The sequence below is a fragment of the Dermacentor silvarum genome, chromosome 1 (genome assembly GCF_013339745.2).
Source record: "Dermacentor silvarum isolate Dsil-2018 chromosome 1, BIME_Dsil_1.4, whole genome shotgun sequence".
Lineage (NCBI taxonomy): Eukaryota > Metazoa > Arthropoda > Arachnida > Ixodida > Ixodidae > Dermacentor > Dermacentor silvarum.
The window spans coordinates 45,517,101-45,536,396 of record NC_051154.1 but is presented as its reverse complement, the minus strand read 5'-3'; the positions used below and the strand labels follow the sequence as shown (position 1 = coordinate 45,536,396).

The 19,296-nt window shown below is 53.3% G+C and overlaps 1 protein-coding gene across 3 annotated transcripts in view; it reads left to right on the top strand.

Annotated features, from left to right (window-relative positions):
* Positions 1-18,895, top strand: part of LOC119461990 (knirps-related protein) — a 114,368-nt gene extending 95,473 nt beyond the window's left edge. For all 3 annotated transcript variants that reach the window (XM_037723352.2, XM_049667422.1, XM_037723358.2), the window contains 2 exons: positions 10,951-11,095; positions 11,600-18,895. In XM_037723352.2, the coding sequence (XP_037579280.1) occupies positions 10,951-11,095; positions 11,600-12,378 (924 nt within the window). In that variant the 3' untranslated portion in view covers positions 12,379-18,895. The remainder of the gene's footprint in view (positions 1-10,950; positions 11,096-11,599) is intronic.
* Positions 18,896-19,296: the final 401 nt, after the last annotated feature.

The following is a 19,296-nucleotide window of genomic DNA, read 5'->3' as shown; positions in this document are numbered from 1 at the left end:
GCAGTCGAGCAGCGCCCGCTGTACAACGCCTGGTTTCTGAGTGAACCAGCTTGTTTACAGACGGCGACAAATCCGCGCGCGCGACGACAGGCCACTCGAGCATGTTGGTCACGTAGCCCGTCGGCGGCGGCGGTTATCGGCTTCGCGCGCGCTGCCTACACGCCACTGCGGTCGGCAGCAGTGCGCGCGCGCTTCTGTCTCAAGAAGCGCGTCGCAACGCGAGGGCATGTGACCGTGAGCGGGGGCGGCGAGAAATTCCAGTGCCGTGTAGCTTCCGCCTCCACTTTCTCCGTGCGATTTACTTTCATTCGCGGCACTCGGCGATAGTGAAGTAGAAAACGGGATCGTTTTTTTTTTTTTTTTTTTTTTTTTTTCTTAAATCGTTGTGAGCGAACTACGTGAGTGCAAATTTATGCACGAGAACGTGGAGATGCCTCGCGCGGCGTAATCATTTCCTGTCTGCGCAGTTTGTTGAATTGCGCTTCGCCGTCGTCCAGCAGCGGTGACCGTTCTCTAGAGCGGCGATAGCGGAGGCGCGCGGTTTCACTCGTCACCGGTGGAAGGGGCGAGACAGGTGCGGCCCCGGAATGGCAACCCAACTAATATGGCGCACATCGGTTGCCCCCCTCCTCCCCTTTGACGCTGAACGGCGTGACTAAGCACGCGTGCGGGGCGTCGGCGTTGCCTCAGTTTCTCGAGGCGCGCGTGGTGGACCGGTTTATAAGGGCTTCTTCCGAGCTGACCCGCCGGGGCAAAGCAATCCCTCGCTGCAAGAACTCGGGTGCGTGCGGTACCAGCCCCGGCGCTCGTGCGCGTACGTAGTTTGTTTTCACGCTTCCCAGCGGCTCTATCGCAAGAGCCTGCAATGCTGACCCCCCCCCCCCTCCGCCGTGGCTGTGTAGTACGTGGCTTCAATGGCTCGTCGCAATCATCGCCGCGGCCTTTTGCTCGCCCGATATCCTGCGCTGTTAACATCGCGAGAAGCGCTCCCCGAGGCCTTTGTTGCCTCCCAGCGGCCTCCCAGCGCCTCGCCATTGTTTTGCTTATTGAGCGTAACTTAAACGAATCGCGGTTTTTCTCTGTGCGCTGTCGTGAATGCTTTGTTCGCAATGTGCGGCGTACTGCGCCTTTAAACGATGCTGAAACTACGCATTGCGACAAAATTGCTCGTGTTTGACGCGTGAAGAGTCTGGTTCGTGGATGCGCGGCTTTTCTCACCCGTAAAATTGTGGCTATGCCGCGTCCCCGCAACGATGACCCTGAGCACCGTACTCCAAAGCGCCAGAGCTAAACTGCGACTGCCCGGTTGCAAATGCAATGCATTAAACGCGCGCAAATCAAGGACAGCGCACGTGCGCCTATGAGCGAGCGTCTTCCGGATACCAGGGTAAACCGATATGAATGAAGCATTCGAACCCCTGTCGCTTCGTGGAGAGTGATATAACACCTCGGCAATATCGGCGTAAGCGTTGAGAGTTGGTAGGAATATCGAGATTAACTAGAAGGCCATTTGCGCCTACGACGTGGACTGTTCCGCCCGCCGTGGCGAGTATTGTATCGCAGTCTTCGCTCTCTCCTTAACTAACCAGGGAGATATCCAATCCCACTGTTCTTCACTTGCCTTCCAGAATATTCGCATATAAATGCAAGTCCTCCCGTGTGGTTACAAGGTGCCCTGTCAATGAAAGATCTGCGTAACGGTGCGAGGTTGCCGCATCGTTACCCATTCCTCCCGAGGGTGGGGGGGGGGGGGGGGGGGGGCACTGCGCGGCCGCACCGTAGACGTCCGGCGACAGACACGCATCGCGACGATGTGGCTGGGCGAGGGGAGAAGCTGGGCGTGCCCGGACGGGCCTTGGCTCGCGTCCAGCGAAGCAGCACCTGGGAACGGCTTTCGAAGCTCGTCGACTGGAACCTTCCTCAAATCGATGAGCACGAGGAAAAGAGAACAAAACCCGCCGACCGAGAGGGGAGCAAAGAAAAACGACCAAAGAGAGGAACAGAAACGCGAGCCGGCCAGCTAAGAGGCCGGCTTAAACTGGAAGAGTTGGAAAGCGTCCGGGACCTTGGGCCATCAAGAGTGAAAGTTTTCGTGATATGGTTTCGAGACTCCGAGAAATGCGTATTTACATCGTTCGGCGGCGGCGACCAAGGTCACGGCGCTGCTCTCCTTCGTGCGGGGCTCGCCCGCCGCCGAGCGATTTCTGGAACGGCGCTTTCTGCTCTGCCGCGCTCCACGTCTTGTGCGTCGCAGGGATGATGCGCGTTTTCCTGCACTCGGGATCGCATTTCGCCCAGTCGTTTACCGCGATTGGCTGCCGAATGGAAAAGTTCGCCCAGCGGACTTTCGTGAAGGGAAAGCGTCACGCCATCGTGCAGTGTAAAAGGTCAACAAAGCGGCGTCGCAATGGGAGCCTCTCCGGGACCCACTTCTCCGGCGGCGCATCTTTGGTGTTCGTGATCGCGGTAGCACGGTCCCAGACAGCGCGCGTGCTTCTCCAACGAAGCGTAATGAGGACTGCGACCGAGGCTTTGTTTGCGACCAAGGTCAGAAAGCCGATGCTGTTTGTCAATTCGTGAGTTGCTCGAGGCGAAAGGCGCCCGGAGGCCGAACGCGAGTCTAAAACAATTACCGAGCGCGCTGCGGTGAACCCCCCCCCCTCCGCTTTCTTTCGGCGGCCGGGTGCAGTGCACGCGAGCGGCCCGTCGTCGCAGAAGGCCATCCAAGAAACAGCGGAACCACACAATGCGGTGGTCACGAAGCCTCGTCTCTCTGGGTTACCACGAGCCTAAATGCGTCCAATTACCGGGACTAAATAGGCCACTCACTGTCGCGGATGCCCAGCCACGCTCATTGTTGCGTGGTTGAATGGATCGCCACCAAGCTGCGCGAGATTATTAAACGCGTCACCCCGTGATTTCTTTTTTTCTCGGTCAAAGGCTGCTTGGCTTCGGGAGGGCCGGGAAAGTTGTCATCGCTGCTTGCGTCAACAGCAAAAGACGCTGCCGCCCAGGATGCTGTGCCAACGCGCAAGAGTGGGCGCATTCGCGCTGACACGCGATGCGTGTCATCGATATTGAATCTTACCGAACTATTGCCCGAATTACCTTCCGGTATAAGACAATGCATGCACTCTTTCTTGGCTGAGGGAAACCTATACATGCCTTGGGCTCCGAACTTGTCTTGCCTTCTGGAAGCCGGAAGAAATTCTCTTGTGTACGAGGCATACATGGGAGCAGCCAGCGGCGAGCCGGGGGCCCCAGCGGGTCTCCGCCGGCTAGTCCCTCAGGACCTCAATAAAAGTTCATTGTCTGTCTGTCTGTACGAGGCATCAGAAAGAAATCAACAGTGAAGTACAGCAGCAGGCGTGTCTTCTGTCAAAGAACAGTGACGGAAAATGAGGTCCTGGCAGTAGTCCTGTTCGGTGGATGAATGTGACGCCAACCAATCTGAAAATATATCCAATATGACACCGTATGATCAAAGGGCCACCTGTAATATATAAAACCCTTTGATCTTGCGGAATTACTCTACGTATTGGCAGTGTGCTTTCTGTAAATACCTACTGAATGTAGCAGCGATGTATGGTAAGCTTCATGGGCAACACTGAACTTTCACCGTACCATCGGACAAGAAAGATTACAAAACGAGTGAGCAAAAGCCCGATCACTGCTTCGTCAACCAACAACGCGATAAGCAGGTTTCATTTGAATAAGTACGTTTCGTAAGCGATGTTTCGTAATCCCTGTCAGCTTGCCTAGACGCGAAGATACCGTTTTTGCATTGCAACTTGGTCCCAAGTTGCGTTAACTCTAGGAAGTGATTGTACTGAGGAGTTGTGCAGAGACTAGGCAAACTTCGGGTTCCACTTAAAGACATTTTTTCTTTCATAATGAGAGCTTCCGAGTTTAAGTGAAAAAACAACAACCTTAGGCTGCTTAAAATGCATGCAAGTTTACTATGCAATTGTGCTAAATGTGCAAGTATACAGCTGCGCTCTCTGCATCATAACAGGGGATGTGCTTCCCTGAAGCACATCCTGGGCGCCATCTTGTACGCGGTTATTTTGCCGTGCGTTGTCGCAGTACGGAGAATACTACAAAGTATATTTGCATATCACTTCTGCTTTTGCTTTGAAGAAGTACCCGATAGCGTTCTTCATGTGTATATCCGGATCCACTATTTTGGCAAGTACGCAATTCCGTTGACCTCGTTATACTAGCACCAGTTTCGTGACATTTGTCCCCAAATGTTTCTCCAAATATCACTTCCCGCCTAATTTAGTTTACGCGAAGCGTAGTGGGAAAATGATGCATGGAACGGCAGTGCACAAAACGGCACATCCGTGTGCGTGTGTGCGCAGTGCAGTTTCAAGAGTATGAGGCACGCTTTATTCGCCCAGTCGTTTACTGTAGGTTGAGAGTGTTCCGACCCACGGGCACGGAAGTCGCCCGCTCACTAAAGCGCCAGACAGAATCACCCGCGAGGCATCGGACGCGTGCTTCTTGATACTCGCCGAGGAGCGCACCGGCGTCGCACCGGTGCCGCACAGTGCAGCAGGCGGTGTAGGCTGGAACGCGCGCAGCCTGCCACTGTCGGTCCACCGAACCCGGCGAAGCCAGTCAGTCGGGCGAGCGCGGCGCTATTAACCTCGTCACCGGGGCATCAAGTGAGCGTATGCGCAGACCTCGATTCCTCGGCGGGAGCTCCTTTTCGGCGCACCAGTGAGTCTCGCAATGACCGATGGCAGGCGCCGGGTCACGGGGTCGGCGGAAGATTAAATTATTGCGTTGCCGACAGCAACCGAAGCCTCCCCCTCGCTCGCCACCACCGCGCGGGCGAAGGCGTCCCCGTTTCGCGGATCCATCGCGGAGACCGCGCACAAGTCGTCGGGGCGGGCTATCGCCATTCCTGCCCGCTGCTTCAACCGTGGTCCGTTCCCAGGCGTAGAAGGAATGCGCCATCCATTCCCAGGGGCGCTTTTGAAACACCTTGCCAATTGAAAGTTGATTCTGAGGTCTTGTACAACAGGTCTCTGTGTGCCAATGCCCATAATGCCACATTTGACGGATGACACCAACAGAATCAGTCCTGTACGTTATACTTTAAGCGGGCTAAAACCTCTGCTCCTTCGCCAACCGTGGTCCAGCTAAAGTGCATTGCAAGCACGCGGAGATCGAACCCGGGCTCTGTATGTGCTCGGCTGCAAGGCTGTATGTAGTATGTTGTGCAATGGCGGAGTGCTGCGGTCGAGCGTTCCGGGCGCGTTGCCTCGACCACGGATCGTGCCTTTTCCACCAAGGGTGAGAAATAATCGGAGACGTTGATTCCAGCGGAAAGACGAGCCGAGTGCGTTAGTACTAGTGAGCTTGGAAGTGTGCGCGCCGCTTGTCGAGGTCTTCGGCTGTCTTGGCGATGTACCGGCAAGACGGCGATTGCCGGGGGCCACTGCGGCGCCGTTCAAACGGGCCGCAGCCCGTCGCGCAGTTTGCCTTCCGCGTTTCCTTCGGCGTTTCGCTCGAGGCGGAAGCTTCCGCGTGCGCGGGCGCTGTTCCGAGTCTGTTTGCTGTGGGCGTTCCCAGCGGCGTTTGCATACCGGAGATTTACCGAACGCGGGGCCGCGTACGCCCGGGGGTGACGCGACCCGCGGGGCAAACAGGAGCGCCCGCTCCGCAGAAGGCCGCTTCTTTGCAATGCTGAGGTGCGCGTGCACAAACACGCAGGTCGTCACGTGCCCCGAGGCGAGCATCATGGGACGGTCCGTTTTGCTGGTAGGCTTCCGTTCTTTCCGTCGGCGAAGGCCGGCAGTGCTGCTCGTGGATTGTAAGTCGCAGAGTAGAGTAACTGAGACGCACTGGAACACGTTCTCCGATGAGGCACCGTGCTATCGCTGCACATATGTAGGGAGGGCGAGACTCTTGTTTGCCAACTGCTTTACTGATTTGGATTAAATGCGTTGCTCATAGAGGGGGGATGAGTTGAGTGGATGCCATATGCTGCTGGCCAAAATTGAACCCTTATTCTTGCATGGGGATGAAAGCAATATTTTGATGCCAAGAATAACAGGACTTAAAAACTGCATTATATCTACGCATTTAACCTACGAATGCATGCAGGTGTTAAAATTTCAAATTTAATCTCTTAAATGGACACTAAACAGAAATATTAATCGGTATCGCTAAATTACGCTTCTGCAATAGCGAAACAGCCAGTTTTACCGTGGGAGGAGGCTAGGTAATGCCATGAAAGACACACACACAAAAAAAAAAAAAGACTGGTGGCTTTGCCAGGCATTCTCGCACTATAGATCCTCGTGATGACATGGATTTGGAAAGCGTTTGCTCGGGCAAGTTAATAATTTATCAATAGCCAAGAATGACATTTGTAGAGGATGGCGATGCGAGCGTGCGGGGCTGAAAGCAGCTAAAGGCTGCTGGGGCAAGAACCATCGCCACCACTCTCCTGGTCTTTATCTGGTCATTCTACAGGAACAAAACATTCTACCTATAAGTGAGTTTTGGTGTACATTTTCTGCACAGAAACGGGATCCAAACATACGAAATATACCCGTGACATCACACTAACGAGCACTTCAACTTCATTCCACCAAACTTCCGCTTCATTCCGCCAGTTGAAAATGGAGTTGTGCTTGGTGTCCCTTCAAGAGCATAGGCAACGGCGCTGCAGGGGGCAGTCTGATGGGCTCAGCCACAACAAGCCGCCGGCATAACCCCCCCCCCCCCCCCCCCCCCCTCTTCGGCAAATACCTGCTTGCTTCCCGGCAAGGAAATCTCGCAGCTCTCCGGTGAAACTACCTTCGCCGACGTCAGACCAAGCGGCTTGCGTGCAGGTGGTGTCTTGTGCCATTCGTTACGCCTGTCTGGCGCTGCCAAAAGGCGGTGCCGAGTGGTATGCCGTCTGTATGCGGCACCGAGAATTAGTCTGCGCTTATTAACGGATTTGTCCAATACTGCGGCGTGTGGCTGTTGTGCGGTTGGCGACTACCTCCGTCGTATCACCTCACGCTAAACGGCTTCGGGCGGGGCAGTTCCCTAGGCGTCCTTGATGTGACGCGCAGCCCAGCGGAAAGTAAAAGTGGCAAAGTTTCGTTCGTAACTTTGCTCTTTGCTATTCGCAAGCCGGCATTCGCTAATAATGTGCCCGACATCACGACACAGAGACCAAACTTCTTTAACAGTGCTTGTATTATATTCTTCATCCTTAACTCTTCTTTACTCTTATCTTTCATGCACTTTTTACCACAGTACAGGGCAGCCAATCCGGGGTAGTATGGTTAACGTTGCCTCATTTATTTGTCTCGATTGATCGGCATCTGCTCTTACGAACATATCATTTTTGTGAATACGGGCCATGGTCTAGCGAGGCCGAAAAGCAACGTAATGATTGTCCCAAGTAAGCGGTGTATGTTGTGGCTGGCAAAATTTTCCAAGTTTCGTGCCTGCAGCCGCCGGGCACGAATAAACTGGGTCTGTCAAATGGACACGCGAATGTTGCGTGTGTCCTCCGGGAACAAAAAGACGCTTATCAAGCCAGATGTGACAAAACGCTGCGGTTCTCTCGCAAATCTTGAAACGAGAATTGCCCGCCGCGGCGGCTCAATGGAGTTGCGCTGCCGAGGTCATGGGTTCGGTCGCGTTCCGATTGAGGCGGAATGCAAAAACGCTCGTAAGATCCGGGCTGCTCGTGGAAGCAATATTAGATGGCTTTTGGTTTTTCGTTTCAGCGCTTACTTTCAAGGGTTATACGTGCAATAAACAACTACGCGAAAGTTACTCCGTCAGAAACAGTTTGGTTGGCCTTATATCAGCGCGTTTCTTATGACTTTATTTCGATGCATCGCGCACTGTGTGCTTAAAGTTGGCTGAACTGACGAGTACGAGAGAGCCGGTATAGCCAATGCCGTTTCTTGCTTTCTCGCGCGGGCGCTACAGCTGGAATAACCTGCATGACGTGATTGTGGGAGGAAGCTAGAGGATTACGATAGGCTACGGGCGCACCAGGAGTGTTTTTTCGAGCCGTAGTGACTGCGCAATATTTCCGGGATTTCCCTCTCTTCCACAAGGCGCTCGAGAGGACGGTGCCACTCGCACGCTGCAGGTCACTGGGCTGTCAGTCTGCGTCTTCGATGTGCCGAGAACATGCCGGGCGGGCGACCTTCGGTGGGTTGTGCAGGCGTCGCGTCGAGAGGGCATTCCGCAGGTACTACACACATCGCCCTACCGCTGCCGAAGGAGAACGAACGGCGCCCGCTGACGAAAGCGACGAGGCGGCGGATGCCCAGGCGAAGAGCGGTACGGGAATGCATCGGAGGGGCGCGACCCGTACCAGGCGGCATGTAGGTCACGCCGCATTAATAATGGCGCCCGGAGACGCACTCCTTTTCGGTGGCCGTCGTTCAGCTGCCTTCTTGTGGCGGTGGTTGGCGAGCCCCGAAGGCAGGAGTTGGATGACACTCTGCCTTGCCTGCAAGTAGTGTGTGTGGCTGTATATATACCTGCGCGGCTCACTCCCCCTGCAAGTTTAACATCCAAATATCTATGGCGTAGTCAGAATGACTGAGCCATACAAGTAGCGTTCCTTCTTGCGGTAATGTGTATTCACAATCCGTCGATCGACTGCTATCCATTACGCGAACGCGCATCAATGCGTATACGTATCTCACAGCATTTCTCCTCCCCACTTTCCGATAAAATTAAGTAAGGTGTGAGACCGGGCTAGTTGGTATTCCATACTGATACGGCCAGCGCAAAAAGACAAAGAGGTGACGAGACCAGCGCTTGTCCTCGTCTCCTCTTTTTGTGTTTCGTGTCTGTTTTTGCGCTGGTCGTATCAACTCCGATAAAATGTTTTCGGGATTAGTTTTTTACGCGCACCCAAAGCTTTTCGCATTCCGTCACGACCGGGAGTCTAAGCCACGACCGGCAGGAAATACTCCGCGGCAAGAATGCCACAGCCAATGAGCCACCGTACTTATGGTACTGCGCACTTATGGTACTGCGAATAGCGTGCGGCATGGCGAGTTCAGGCGTCGTGTTCCAAAAAACTAAAAGAGCTAGCTGCACGGTCGACGGCGCCTCATTGCTCAACGGGAAGCGCCGCTCGGCATTTGGACAAAGAAGCCTCTTTGATCGTTCGTGACTGCGTTCGTCTCCGGAACTTCGATTCCTAATATGATTAAGACCTTCTCACTCTCGCGCAGAGCGAGTTTCAGCGCTGTGTATTATTCGTGGTATCGTAACCGAGAATTCGGATTGCCCAAGTTGGCATTATCTGCCGAACAGCGGTCGTCGCGTTTCGATTATGTTTAGACTTCCCGTGAGTGCAGCGTGTGCATCGGAAGTGCGTCCACCGGAGCTCCGCTGGACGGGCAAACTTGTGCTCGCCGCTTGCGTTCCCACGCTATCGCGGCCAGCTCTGATCAGGCGGCGCAGCTCGCCACCTTGAACTTGGCTGTCGCTGAATGGGGAGCGCGCGCGCGTTTGAATGGAGCCACTCGAGCGTGCGTCTTCCCAGTGGAGCCCGCGGGCGCTCATGCGCGACTGACCAAAGCAATTAATCGGCCGCAGGTGCGCGCGCGCGCGCGTGCGCGCCGCCAGTAGCGGCGGCGCTCGTTAAAGGGAAGCGCGCTTGTTTTAACGGCGCCCGGGCGGCTGTTTGACCAGGGCGACCAGGCCATCGGCGCGGCTTCTCGCCGTGCTCAGGTCGGCCACCTGCGCCCGCCGCTGTTTGCGTAAGTTCGAGGACGCTGCATAGAGTCGAGACCCCCGGCCGGCGGCGCATTCCGCCCTCCTCGTCGGCTGTTTGAGCGGCGCAAACACGGCGCACGCCAGTCGCGACCTCGGCGCAGCACAAGAACCCTGCCCCGGAGCACCCAACGTCGCCGGCCCACATTGCGCAGCGCGCGGTGGCCCGCCGTGCCGCAGAGGTCGCTAGTCCCATACCTGCCTCCGCATTCCCCTTGCGAGGCGAAAGGGCGCTCAAATTTAGGGCTGAACGGTGAAGTACCCCAGGCTTCCCGCTAGACAATCCGGACTCTCAGAGCGAGTTTGCGCGCCGCCACGGGACGTTCGACCGTTAAGGACTGTCAGAACTAGGGGACCCAAAGTTGAGGTACGCTATAGGGCCGAGGGTACCAAAAAACCCAATCGGAGTTTCGGAGGTATGCAGAAGAACGTTTACTCACGTATATAGATAATTAAAAAAAAAAGGAACTATAGTTTGCGCATGGTAAAAGGCAAGAATCTAAGAGGGAGCATGACGTCGGGCCGCTATAGTCTCCTCTGACACCACTGCTCTGTTCGGGGCCTATCTGCGCATTCCAAGGGACTATTTCAAAGATTGGGAAGTAGATCCTCCATGGTTGCCGGAGCTCTCAAGGCATTGTTTGGTTCGTGGTAGATTTTAGTAGCGCCCTCGTCATGATCGGTCCTAGCAACACGCTATCCGCTCTACTCTCCCCTGTACTCTCTGCGAGCTCGGCGGCTAGAAATTACCGCTTGCACATAGCGTGACGAGGGCCTTTTTCCCATGAACCTTTCCGTTATATTTTTTTATCACTAGGCTTACAAATTTTCACGTAACGCTCCCTCCTGGTCTTTTTCCTTCCTCCGTGGGTGTGGTTCACAGTGACTCTACTTCTCCCATCTTCGCGCATGTTTGCACATGTTAGTGCGAACTTAAATATCGCAATCTATTGGATACTAGATTTTTCTGTTCCGCCTCGCAAATGCTCGGCCAAGCATCCCACTCACCGCTACCGCTACATTTTCGCGATGCCTTATGCCGCACGACGTGCATGCCACGTCCAGACAGCATAGTATCATACAATTCAGTCGAGGACTGTTCGGCACATTGTGTTCAGAAAAATGTACCAGCAAGCAGCAAATATCGCGCTAAAAGACTGCTTTCTTTTCTTTTTTTGTTTGCAGTCCTTCTTCGGCCGGACGTACAACAACCTTGCAGCTCTTGGTGACTGCAAAAACAGTGGCCAGTGCGTTATCAACAAGAAGAACAGGACCTCTTGCAAGAGCTGTAGACTCAAGAAATGTCTCATGGTCGGCATGTCCAAAAGCGGTGTGTATTAGCTGCACTCAGTTGTTGTGCAGTGTGTTCTAACTTGTATAACTATATACGAATGGTGTGCTTAGAGATCGCGAACGCAAATTTTGTGCGCTAGACTGCGGTCTGCGGCGGAATAGGTGTGAATGTAACGGCATACTGAACAGCAAAGAGGGTCGGGAGAGTGCATGTGTTAACTTGATGATACACAGCGACAGGATGTCAGTATTTCCTAGTGTAAAAATTGTCTGTTGGTCAAAGCGACCTTAGCCAGGATGTCGCTTTCACTGAGATAGCGAGTTGGCTATAGAAGAAGGTTAGACTATTTGGTGGATAGCTATCGCCCACCCGTTTCTCGTAATTTGCATCTGTTGTTGAGAGGGCGTGACGTGGTTATTTGTCCGCAATAAACGGGTCCAAACTTGTGGTGCCTTACCGACAGTGGTAGTTTCCGTCTGGCACACCCCGTGCACGGTATGCGATACACGGAGATGACAGGAGTCTGCGCCCCGTTTGCAGGGTCCCGATACGGGCGCCGCTCCAACTGGTTCAAGATCCACTGTCTGATCCAAGACCAGGCGGAGATGACCTCCCGCATCGCCGAACAGCACCACCAGATGGGCGCGGCCGCGTCGGCGCACCAGCTGACGGCTCTTTACGACAAGGACGTGTTGGGCTTCGGTGCCAAGACCGAAGAAGGCAACGGCACCAGCTCGCCGCTCTCGTCGTCGGACAAGCCGCCGTCGTCACCAGCATCGTATCCCCCGCCGTCGTCGTCTGCCAGCACGTTCGCGTCCACGCCGTCGGCTTTTGAAACCAAGTCGTCGAACGGCGAGAGCCCGACTAACGCGGATGCGCTGGCCTACCACCCCATGTCGCCCGTGTCGCCAATCTCTCCGCTGCACCCGAGCAAGTTCTTCTTCCACCCTGGCGCCGGCGTGTTCTTCGGCAAGGCGCCCGTGTCGCACAACGGGCTGTCCAAGTTTCTCGCCGACGGTGGTGGCGCCGTGGCGTATCCGTACTCGCCGCGCTTCATGCCGTTTGGGCACCTGAAGCCCTACCGGGACCTCCTTCACCCGTCGACGTTGCTCGTAAACGGCGAGTGCCTGGCCGACCTGCCCGAGCAGGAGAAGCCGATCGACCTCTCGGTACGCAAGCCCTGCTCCCCGAGCGCCTCGCCTGCCGACGGTCACGCCGAGGAGCTTGACACCCAGGACAGTGACGTCAAGCCCGCGCTGCAGGCGCCTTGCTCCTCTGGCGCCGAGATCCCACTCGACTTGCGGAGCGCCAAGAAGTGATGCCCCCCAGCCCCTTTCGCCAGCCGTCCACGTGTTCATAGGGACTCGCCGCCGGAACAAAGGTCGCAGTGTGTGTGCGTGTTTGTGTGTGTGTGTCAGAGCTGTAATACTGTGTAATATATGCCCCCCACAGAACGACGCTTATGGACCACAGAGAGAGAACTATGTCGACGACAGGGAAACTTGTGTGAGCCTGCTCTTTGTAATAGTCCTTCGTCTTCGAAGGGACCGCTGTGGCCCCGTCAACGTCTGTCTTTTACTGTGTTTTTTTCCCTCTCCCAATTCACTAAGGGCATTGCAGAAGACTTGGTAGCCAAGCGTCTCGTTGCGATCTGTCGGTCTTCTAACTCGTTCCTCCTCGTCTTCGCGTATCCTGTTTCCAATGTTCCTATTATCTTTGCCCTTCTCAGACGTGGACCACCGACCATTCCACATCGCCACCAAAACTCGTGCCTTTTCGTGAGACATTCCGTCGCTCTTTTCTCCTGCGTCCCCTACTCGATGTATAGCGCCACAGGAGTGTCCTTTGGCAGGACGCCATTGGCTGGGCGACTCGTCCGGTCCGAGCCGCCACCAGTATTACGTCCTCGTGCCACCAGTGCCTGCTCCGTACAGCTACACCGCTTGTCCGCGAGTCCCGCCCGGCGACGCTGCAAACGGGCCTACAAACTGCCAGGGTCGTCGCTGGCGCCAAAGGCGGTGGTCGCGGTCACCGACGCACTCCCTGTACATTTTGTCCCCCACACGCAGCCTCCCTTCCCAAATTGCTGTCTGTGTGCCAGGAAGACAATCGCTGCTCACTGGTGGCCTGCATCATTGTACAAAATTCACAAACTGCATCCATTCCAAGAGAGGCCTTCATACGCATGTTTCGAAATGTCGTTGTTTTTAAGCGTTTAATGTTTCTTCTATTCCCACTGTGATAAAACCTTCGAACCAGGCGGTTCACTACGAGCCTTGATATACATATATATATAGATATTAGTATGTATATATATATATATGTGTGTCGGCGTGTGTGTGTTTTATGTGTGTGTGTGTGTGTTTGTAATTTCGCGTGTACACGCGCATCGGGGCTGTGGGCATTCTAGTACAAACCATTCCAAGTGGCTTTTACTTCTGGCACTTTCCCCCGTCTTCTCCGCACTGGGCCAGTACCTGATCAGGCTGCCGCTGTCCTTCTCTGGCCTTTCCGCCCCTGGCGGCGCGCTCTGCCGAACAGTGTGGCCGCGCATGCGCGGATCGTGTTGCTGCTTTTCCCTCGCATTTCCCCCTCTCATATGTCGCAGCTAATTACGGCAAGTGCGTGCCCCCGAAAACGACGCACACGGCCATCCTTTCGCGTCGCTTATCATGCGGTCCGAGCGTCTAACCATCAATGATTGAGTTTAGGCTGTGAGCAGCCACGCTCCCCATTGAGGCAGTGCTTCAGAGAGATAAGAACGAGACGAAGGCGGCCCTCTGGGTCGTGATTAAGACCAACATTCTATGCTCGCGGGCCGCTGCTGGAAAATCTGCCCGGCGTTGGCCACCGAACGGACTTGGGAGTTTTTGAGTCCGACGTAAGATTTCCCAAGTTTGAAATCGGTGCCGACTGGCGTTGGAGCTGCACTAAGAGATCTCTTAAACCACAGAATTACTTCGTTCGTATTCGAGCGAGAACAGACTGTGTACGAGAAAAGGCAGGTGGCGACGTATTTGCTGTGCTTTTGTAAAGACACTAATAAGACACTAAAGCGGTTCGCACTGGAGAGTAGTCTATTAACGGCCAATTTGCATTTATTTGAAGTGAAACGTAAACTCTCCAATTAAAAATATTTTTTTCGTCCATACCGCATTGCTGATGACGTCAGTTCGACGGCGTGGATTTCACGGTACATTCGTAAATTCGGAACGTTTCTGTGCTGAGCAATGTCCCAGAAGATCGCGAAGTCCCCCAGATCGTGTAGCCTTCTTTGACTTTCCCCGAAAAGGTTAACTGCACCGAAATTTCACCATATTGGCTAAATTGGTTATAAATGAGTAGTACATACCATTAAGCAACCTTGGTAAAGCTGCAAGGCTGATAACTGTCTAATCTTATTCTGAACACCCGTTAAATGGCACCTAAGAAGATGACGCATGCACCTAGTGGTTACTGTATTCGTTCCCGCAGGGAGCAGAGTTGCGCGAAGCTCCGCCATCTTGCGCGCAAAACAAACCAAGGCTTTTAGGGAAAGCTACACTTATGTTCGCAAGAGCCAAAAGCTCGTCACGACATCACCCATCGAGCGTGGTCGACCTGCGCTACGCCCGTGGCCTACCCACCATATCTGGACCACCCAGAGGACCACTTTATTACAAACTTACTCATGTGAACTATGGTAGTTCGATTTCTTCTGAACGAATCGATCTATCCCGACGCATAGGCTGAAATGTCGCTTAGCGCCGGATCCTTCGTTGCGAGCAGCGTGGCGGTGCCATCTGCCGAAACATGCCAACCAGTCATCCTGAATGAAAAAGACGACCGCCAGCGCAGCCTCGATGCGAGCCCACCATTGCTGGACCACACCAATGGCTCCCTGCAATTCATTATTATACCAGAACACCAGACTGCCTGACTAAAGCACGGAGGAAAGCTCTACTGCGGGAGTTCATACCCAGCATCATCCCTCCTATTCCCGCTGGCCTTCACTGAGCAGCTCAGATTCTTGTGGGCAAGGCAAGAGCTAGGGCATCCATTACACCGGATATTCTGATCAGGTGGAAAGTAACATAAGTGGGATGCCCTAACTCACCTGCGATCACCATTTTCGATCTGAAGCATCTGATTTGGTCTTCTCCTGCCGCAGCCAGCCTCAGGGACAAGCACACCTGACCCGTAAGGGTGGCGTCATACGACGACTGGGTCGCACCGCAAGAAGACGCCGCCAGGAACTTTAACGCTTTGCCTGTCTTCGCTAAGGAGGAAGGCATCCTTCCTTCCACCTGATCGCCTACCCCCATCTTAGGCCACAGGCAATCCATTCTAATACAATTTTGATCAAAACAAGACAGAAGTTCAAAGGAAGAAGGGAACTTAAAGTGATTAGCAGTAGTCGAACAAGGAATTTCGCTTAAGCCAACATTTCGACAAGGGGACTTGTCATCGCCAGGACAGCAAATGCTTACTACATCATCAACTAGCCCAGCAATTCACGCTTCTAAGTTACTACATCATCAGTCAATTCATTATACGAAGAACAGCTGTTTATCATGCGATTTTCGCACTGAAAAAAAAAAATACAAGACATACTAATTTCGGAAGCATCGTCTGGACGTTGGCCATCAAAGAAGATGCCAAACGGTGGTGGCTTGGTGGCGCTGCCATAGCGAAATTTATCTGAGCCTCAGTGGCGGCTTCTCCGCGTGTCATGGTTGCTTTTGGAACCACTTGACTACGTTTGACGAATGGTGGCGAGAGCGGCGAAAGGAAAACAGATGCGCAACTCTGGCTGCCTAAAGGGAGTCAAATACAGTAACTCTAGCTAGCGGATTTACGACGCAAATTTCATACAATGGCCTCGAGATTTTCAGCACGCCGCGGGCGTCGCCCAATCTTGCAGGTCATGTCGAGTAGCCGCGTTGGTTCTCCGTTCTAGATTCTGCGTCATTTCCTGCGAGCGGTAACGGCGGCACTTCCAGTTTCGGTATCACAAACGTCTCGCAAGCTTTGCTGGATGGCTGCCCCATATCTGAACTGCCTGAAATTAGGCTTTTTATACGGTCCAAACTTCGTTGCAGCTGTGCCTTTAAAACAATCGCCCGTCTTTGTCGAGAATAATTAAAAGCGCTACAACGAGCACATCACACGGCTGCTTTGACGACAGCAATCGTTGTCGCTTTGAATTTCTTGGCGGCCCTGACATATCTCACGCTCGTTGTCCTTCACGACGCCAGTCCTAGGCCCACCGATTCCCACCGACAGGGGGAAGTGTTCTGTAAGCAGCACTAACTAAAATTAAAAGGCATTATTATGGCTAGCACCGAAAGAGTGCGGACATCCAGTGCCTTACGTATTCCTAGAGCATTAACATTTATCATGAGTAGTATGAAGAGTTGTTTTGTAATGTTGAACGTGATGTATCAGCTGCAAGGAATGAGAGAGAGAGAAAAAACAATGCTAAGATACGGGAAGCGTTTGGATATTGGTTGAACAACCGATATAGATTGCCATTTAATTTCCCGAGCTTTGTGATGCGCCTAAGGTTGGGCCTGATGTTTGTCCAACTAGATCGGTTGCATTTGTTCAAGATGAACGAAACTTGCTGCTTCCGTCCAAAACGCTTTCCGCGCCACGGTGGCGTTTTCTTGATATTTTTTCTTCCGTGCGCTGTTCGGTTCGTTGTTGTGTTCGTGCTGCGATTCGCGTTCACGTGACAGCTGAGCTATCCGCGGGCCCACCTTGCTGAACCTGACAGCGCATACGGGAGGAAAGACAATCAACCGCTAGACGCGGTAAACACGACGATGCTCATGTTGGTGCTCTTTTGTAGACATTTGGAGCGCTCTGGTGTCGAATGATGTATGAATATTGCCCTGAAGCACTGAGCCAATTTGTTTTAGAATGTGTGTGACACCGTAGCGTCGTTGCTGCCTTCGTGTGCTACGAGCGTTGTCGCAGTCAGTACGTCGCGCTGCCGGCACATTATGCCGATTGACGCTGCCGACACAGTCCGCGAGTAGTCGTCGCTAAACGAAGGTGCTTGAAGGACCCGACCACGGGACCACTGCCCCCGTGCCGCACAAGTACGTTCACATGAACCCTACAAAGGCTGGTCGAATCGGTTTGAGCGCGTTGAAAACCGGTCGTCGTGTTCACATGAAAGCTAGCGAGCGTCGAGGAGAGTTCGGTCCACCCTTGCACAAACAGCGATTGAATCGCCCAACCCGCTAGGCAAGATGCATGTAAACGCGGTCGGGTAAAGGTGGGTCAGCTCGACTTCTACTCGACCCGTTCGCGTCGAGTTCATGTGAACGAAGCTACAGTGGCGATGAGCGCTCGGCAAAGAGTTCGCGCGTTGCTGGAATTAGCTCGCATTAGAATATCATGTTTCGCGCTCGAGAAACAGGTCTCCCACCGTGATTACGGTGTCATCAGCTAAGTAATCAAGCAAAAAAATCACTGAAAATTAAATGCAAATCGTCAAGAAGAGGCTTTGTTTGCGCTACACTGCGAAACAAAATTGGCACCATTCGGGGCTTAATTGTCTCCCAAGAGTACCTGTCGTCTATCTTGCATGCATATCCTTTCTTTAAAGGGGCACTAAAGAGAAATTATTTTAGCTGTGAACCTATACTGAACCACAACGGTCGAAATGCGAAAAAAAGAAATGATTTGCCCTAAGGTTTCCCTTCGAAATACAAAAATGAAATTTTCTCTACTAATCAACCTCTTATCGCGAAGTCAACGACAGTAGAGTTATTCAAGAATACTTGTATCAATCTGAACCGATTCAGTGTTTCTCTTTAGTGTCCCTTTTAATGCTGCGCTCCCGGTACTTTCAGGTCGTGAACGGTATGCGCGTATCAGCGTGACATGACATAAATTCTTGGGTTTTACGTGGCAAATCCAAGATGTGATTACTATGAGGCACGCCGTAGTGGAGGGACTCCGGATTAATTTCGACCAACTGGGGTTCTTTAACGTGTACCCAATGCACGGCAGACGGGCGTTCTTGCATTTCGCCCCCATCAAACTGCGGCCGGGATTCGATCCCGCGCCCTCGGGCTTAGCAGCGCAACTGCGCCAAAGAAACTACGCCGCCACGGCGGGTAGCGTGACATAAGGTTCTTGACAGGAAAGTACCGGGCGCGCAGCATTAGAGAATGTGCACGCAAGAAAGATAACGATTATTGCTGGGGGACGAGCCCGAAGGGTGTAAGTTTTTTTTTTTAAGACCGCAAGTGTACTGCTAGATCCGGCAGTAGCGCGAACGTTGCATGCAGCGACGGATTCCCAGTAGTCTCGATCAAGCGTAGCTCGGGGGCGAAGTGGTCGCGCGTTTCTCGGGCAAACACCCAGCGCCGAAACAGTGACGCCGCCGACAAGCGGAGCCACCACGGGCTCACTTCTACTTAACCGTTGATCTCGATCCGAGGGAGAAGCGCGCACGGAAACGCGTCGTCACTGTCTACATTCCTTCACTCCTTCGCATTCCACTGTTTGTTCTTCTCCCCTTTCGTTTGAGTTTCTATTTAAATCCATCTGGCACGTGCTTCTCCTCCAGTCCCCTCTCTCCGACCACGGAAAGCACGGTGCAGGAGGCCATTCCAGCCGCGCGACTCACTTGTTCATACGCACATTGCCTCGTTTCCCACCACCATGTCCCCCTTTCCTTTTTCTGTTTTTTGTTCCCTTCTTTTTGTGCTTGTTTCGAACGTGAGCCTCATTCTTGCGTGTATTTAAAGAAATTTCTTGTGTATTTTTTGGATATATAAAATCACAGACTACGATTGTAACATTGTTAAATAAACGATGCGTTGAGCGTTTTCAAAACGAGTCCTCCGTGGCGTTATTCGTGTCTATAGCGTGATATGTTTGGGCGAGTTGGTGGTCTTGATTCAAATCGTCTTTCAGCGCCAAAGACGTTTGTCTTTATTGTCTCCCTCGTCCCGTGTTATGACGCTAAAATACTGTCGCTGAAAAAGACACCAGCCGTGGTGGAGTGATCGAGGACAACAGTTGTCTTCTACGCCACTCTGTCACTTTGAGCGCGCATACAACGGTTGTTGGCCGGCGAAGTCACACCTGTGAGCGACGCCGCTACAGGATTGATCTACCAGCGCCTTCTCTTGACCGCCAACGATGCCACTCTACAGTTAAGAAAATCGGACGGAGCGAGAAGGGTAAACCAACATTTGTTACGCGTAAACAGACGCTGTGCTGGAGCCAGTTTC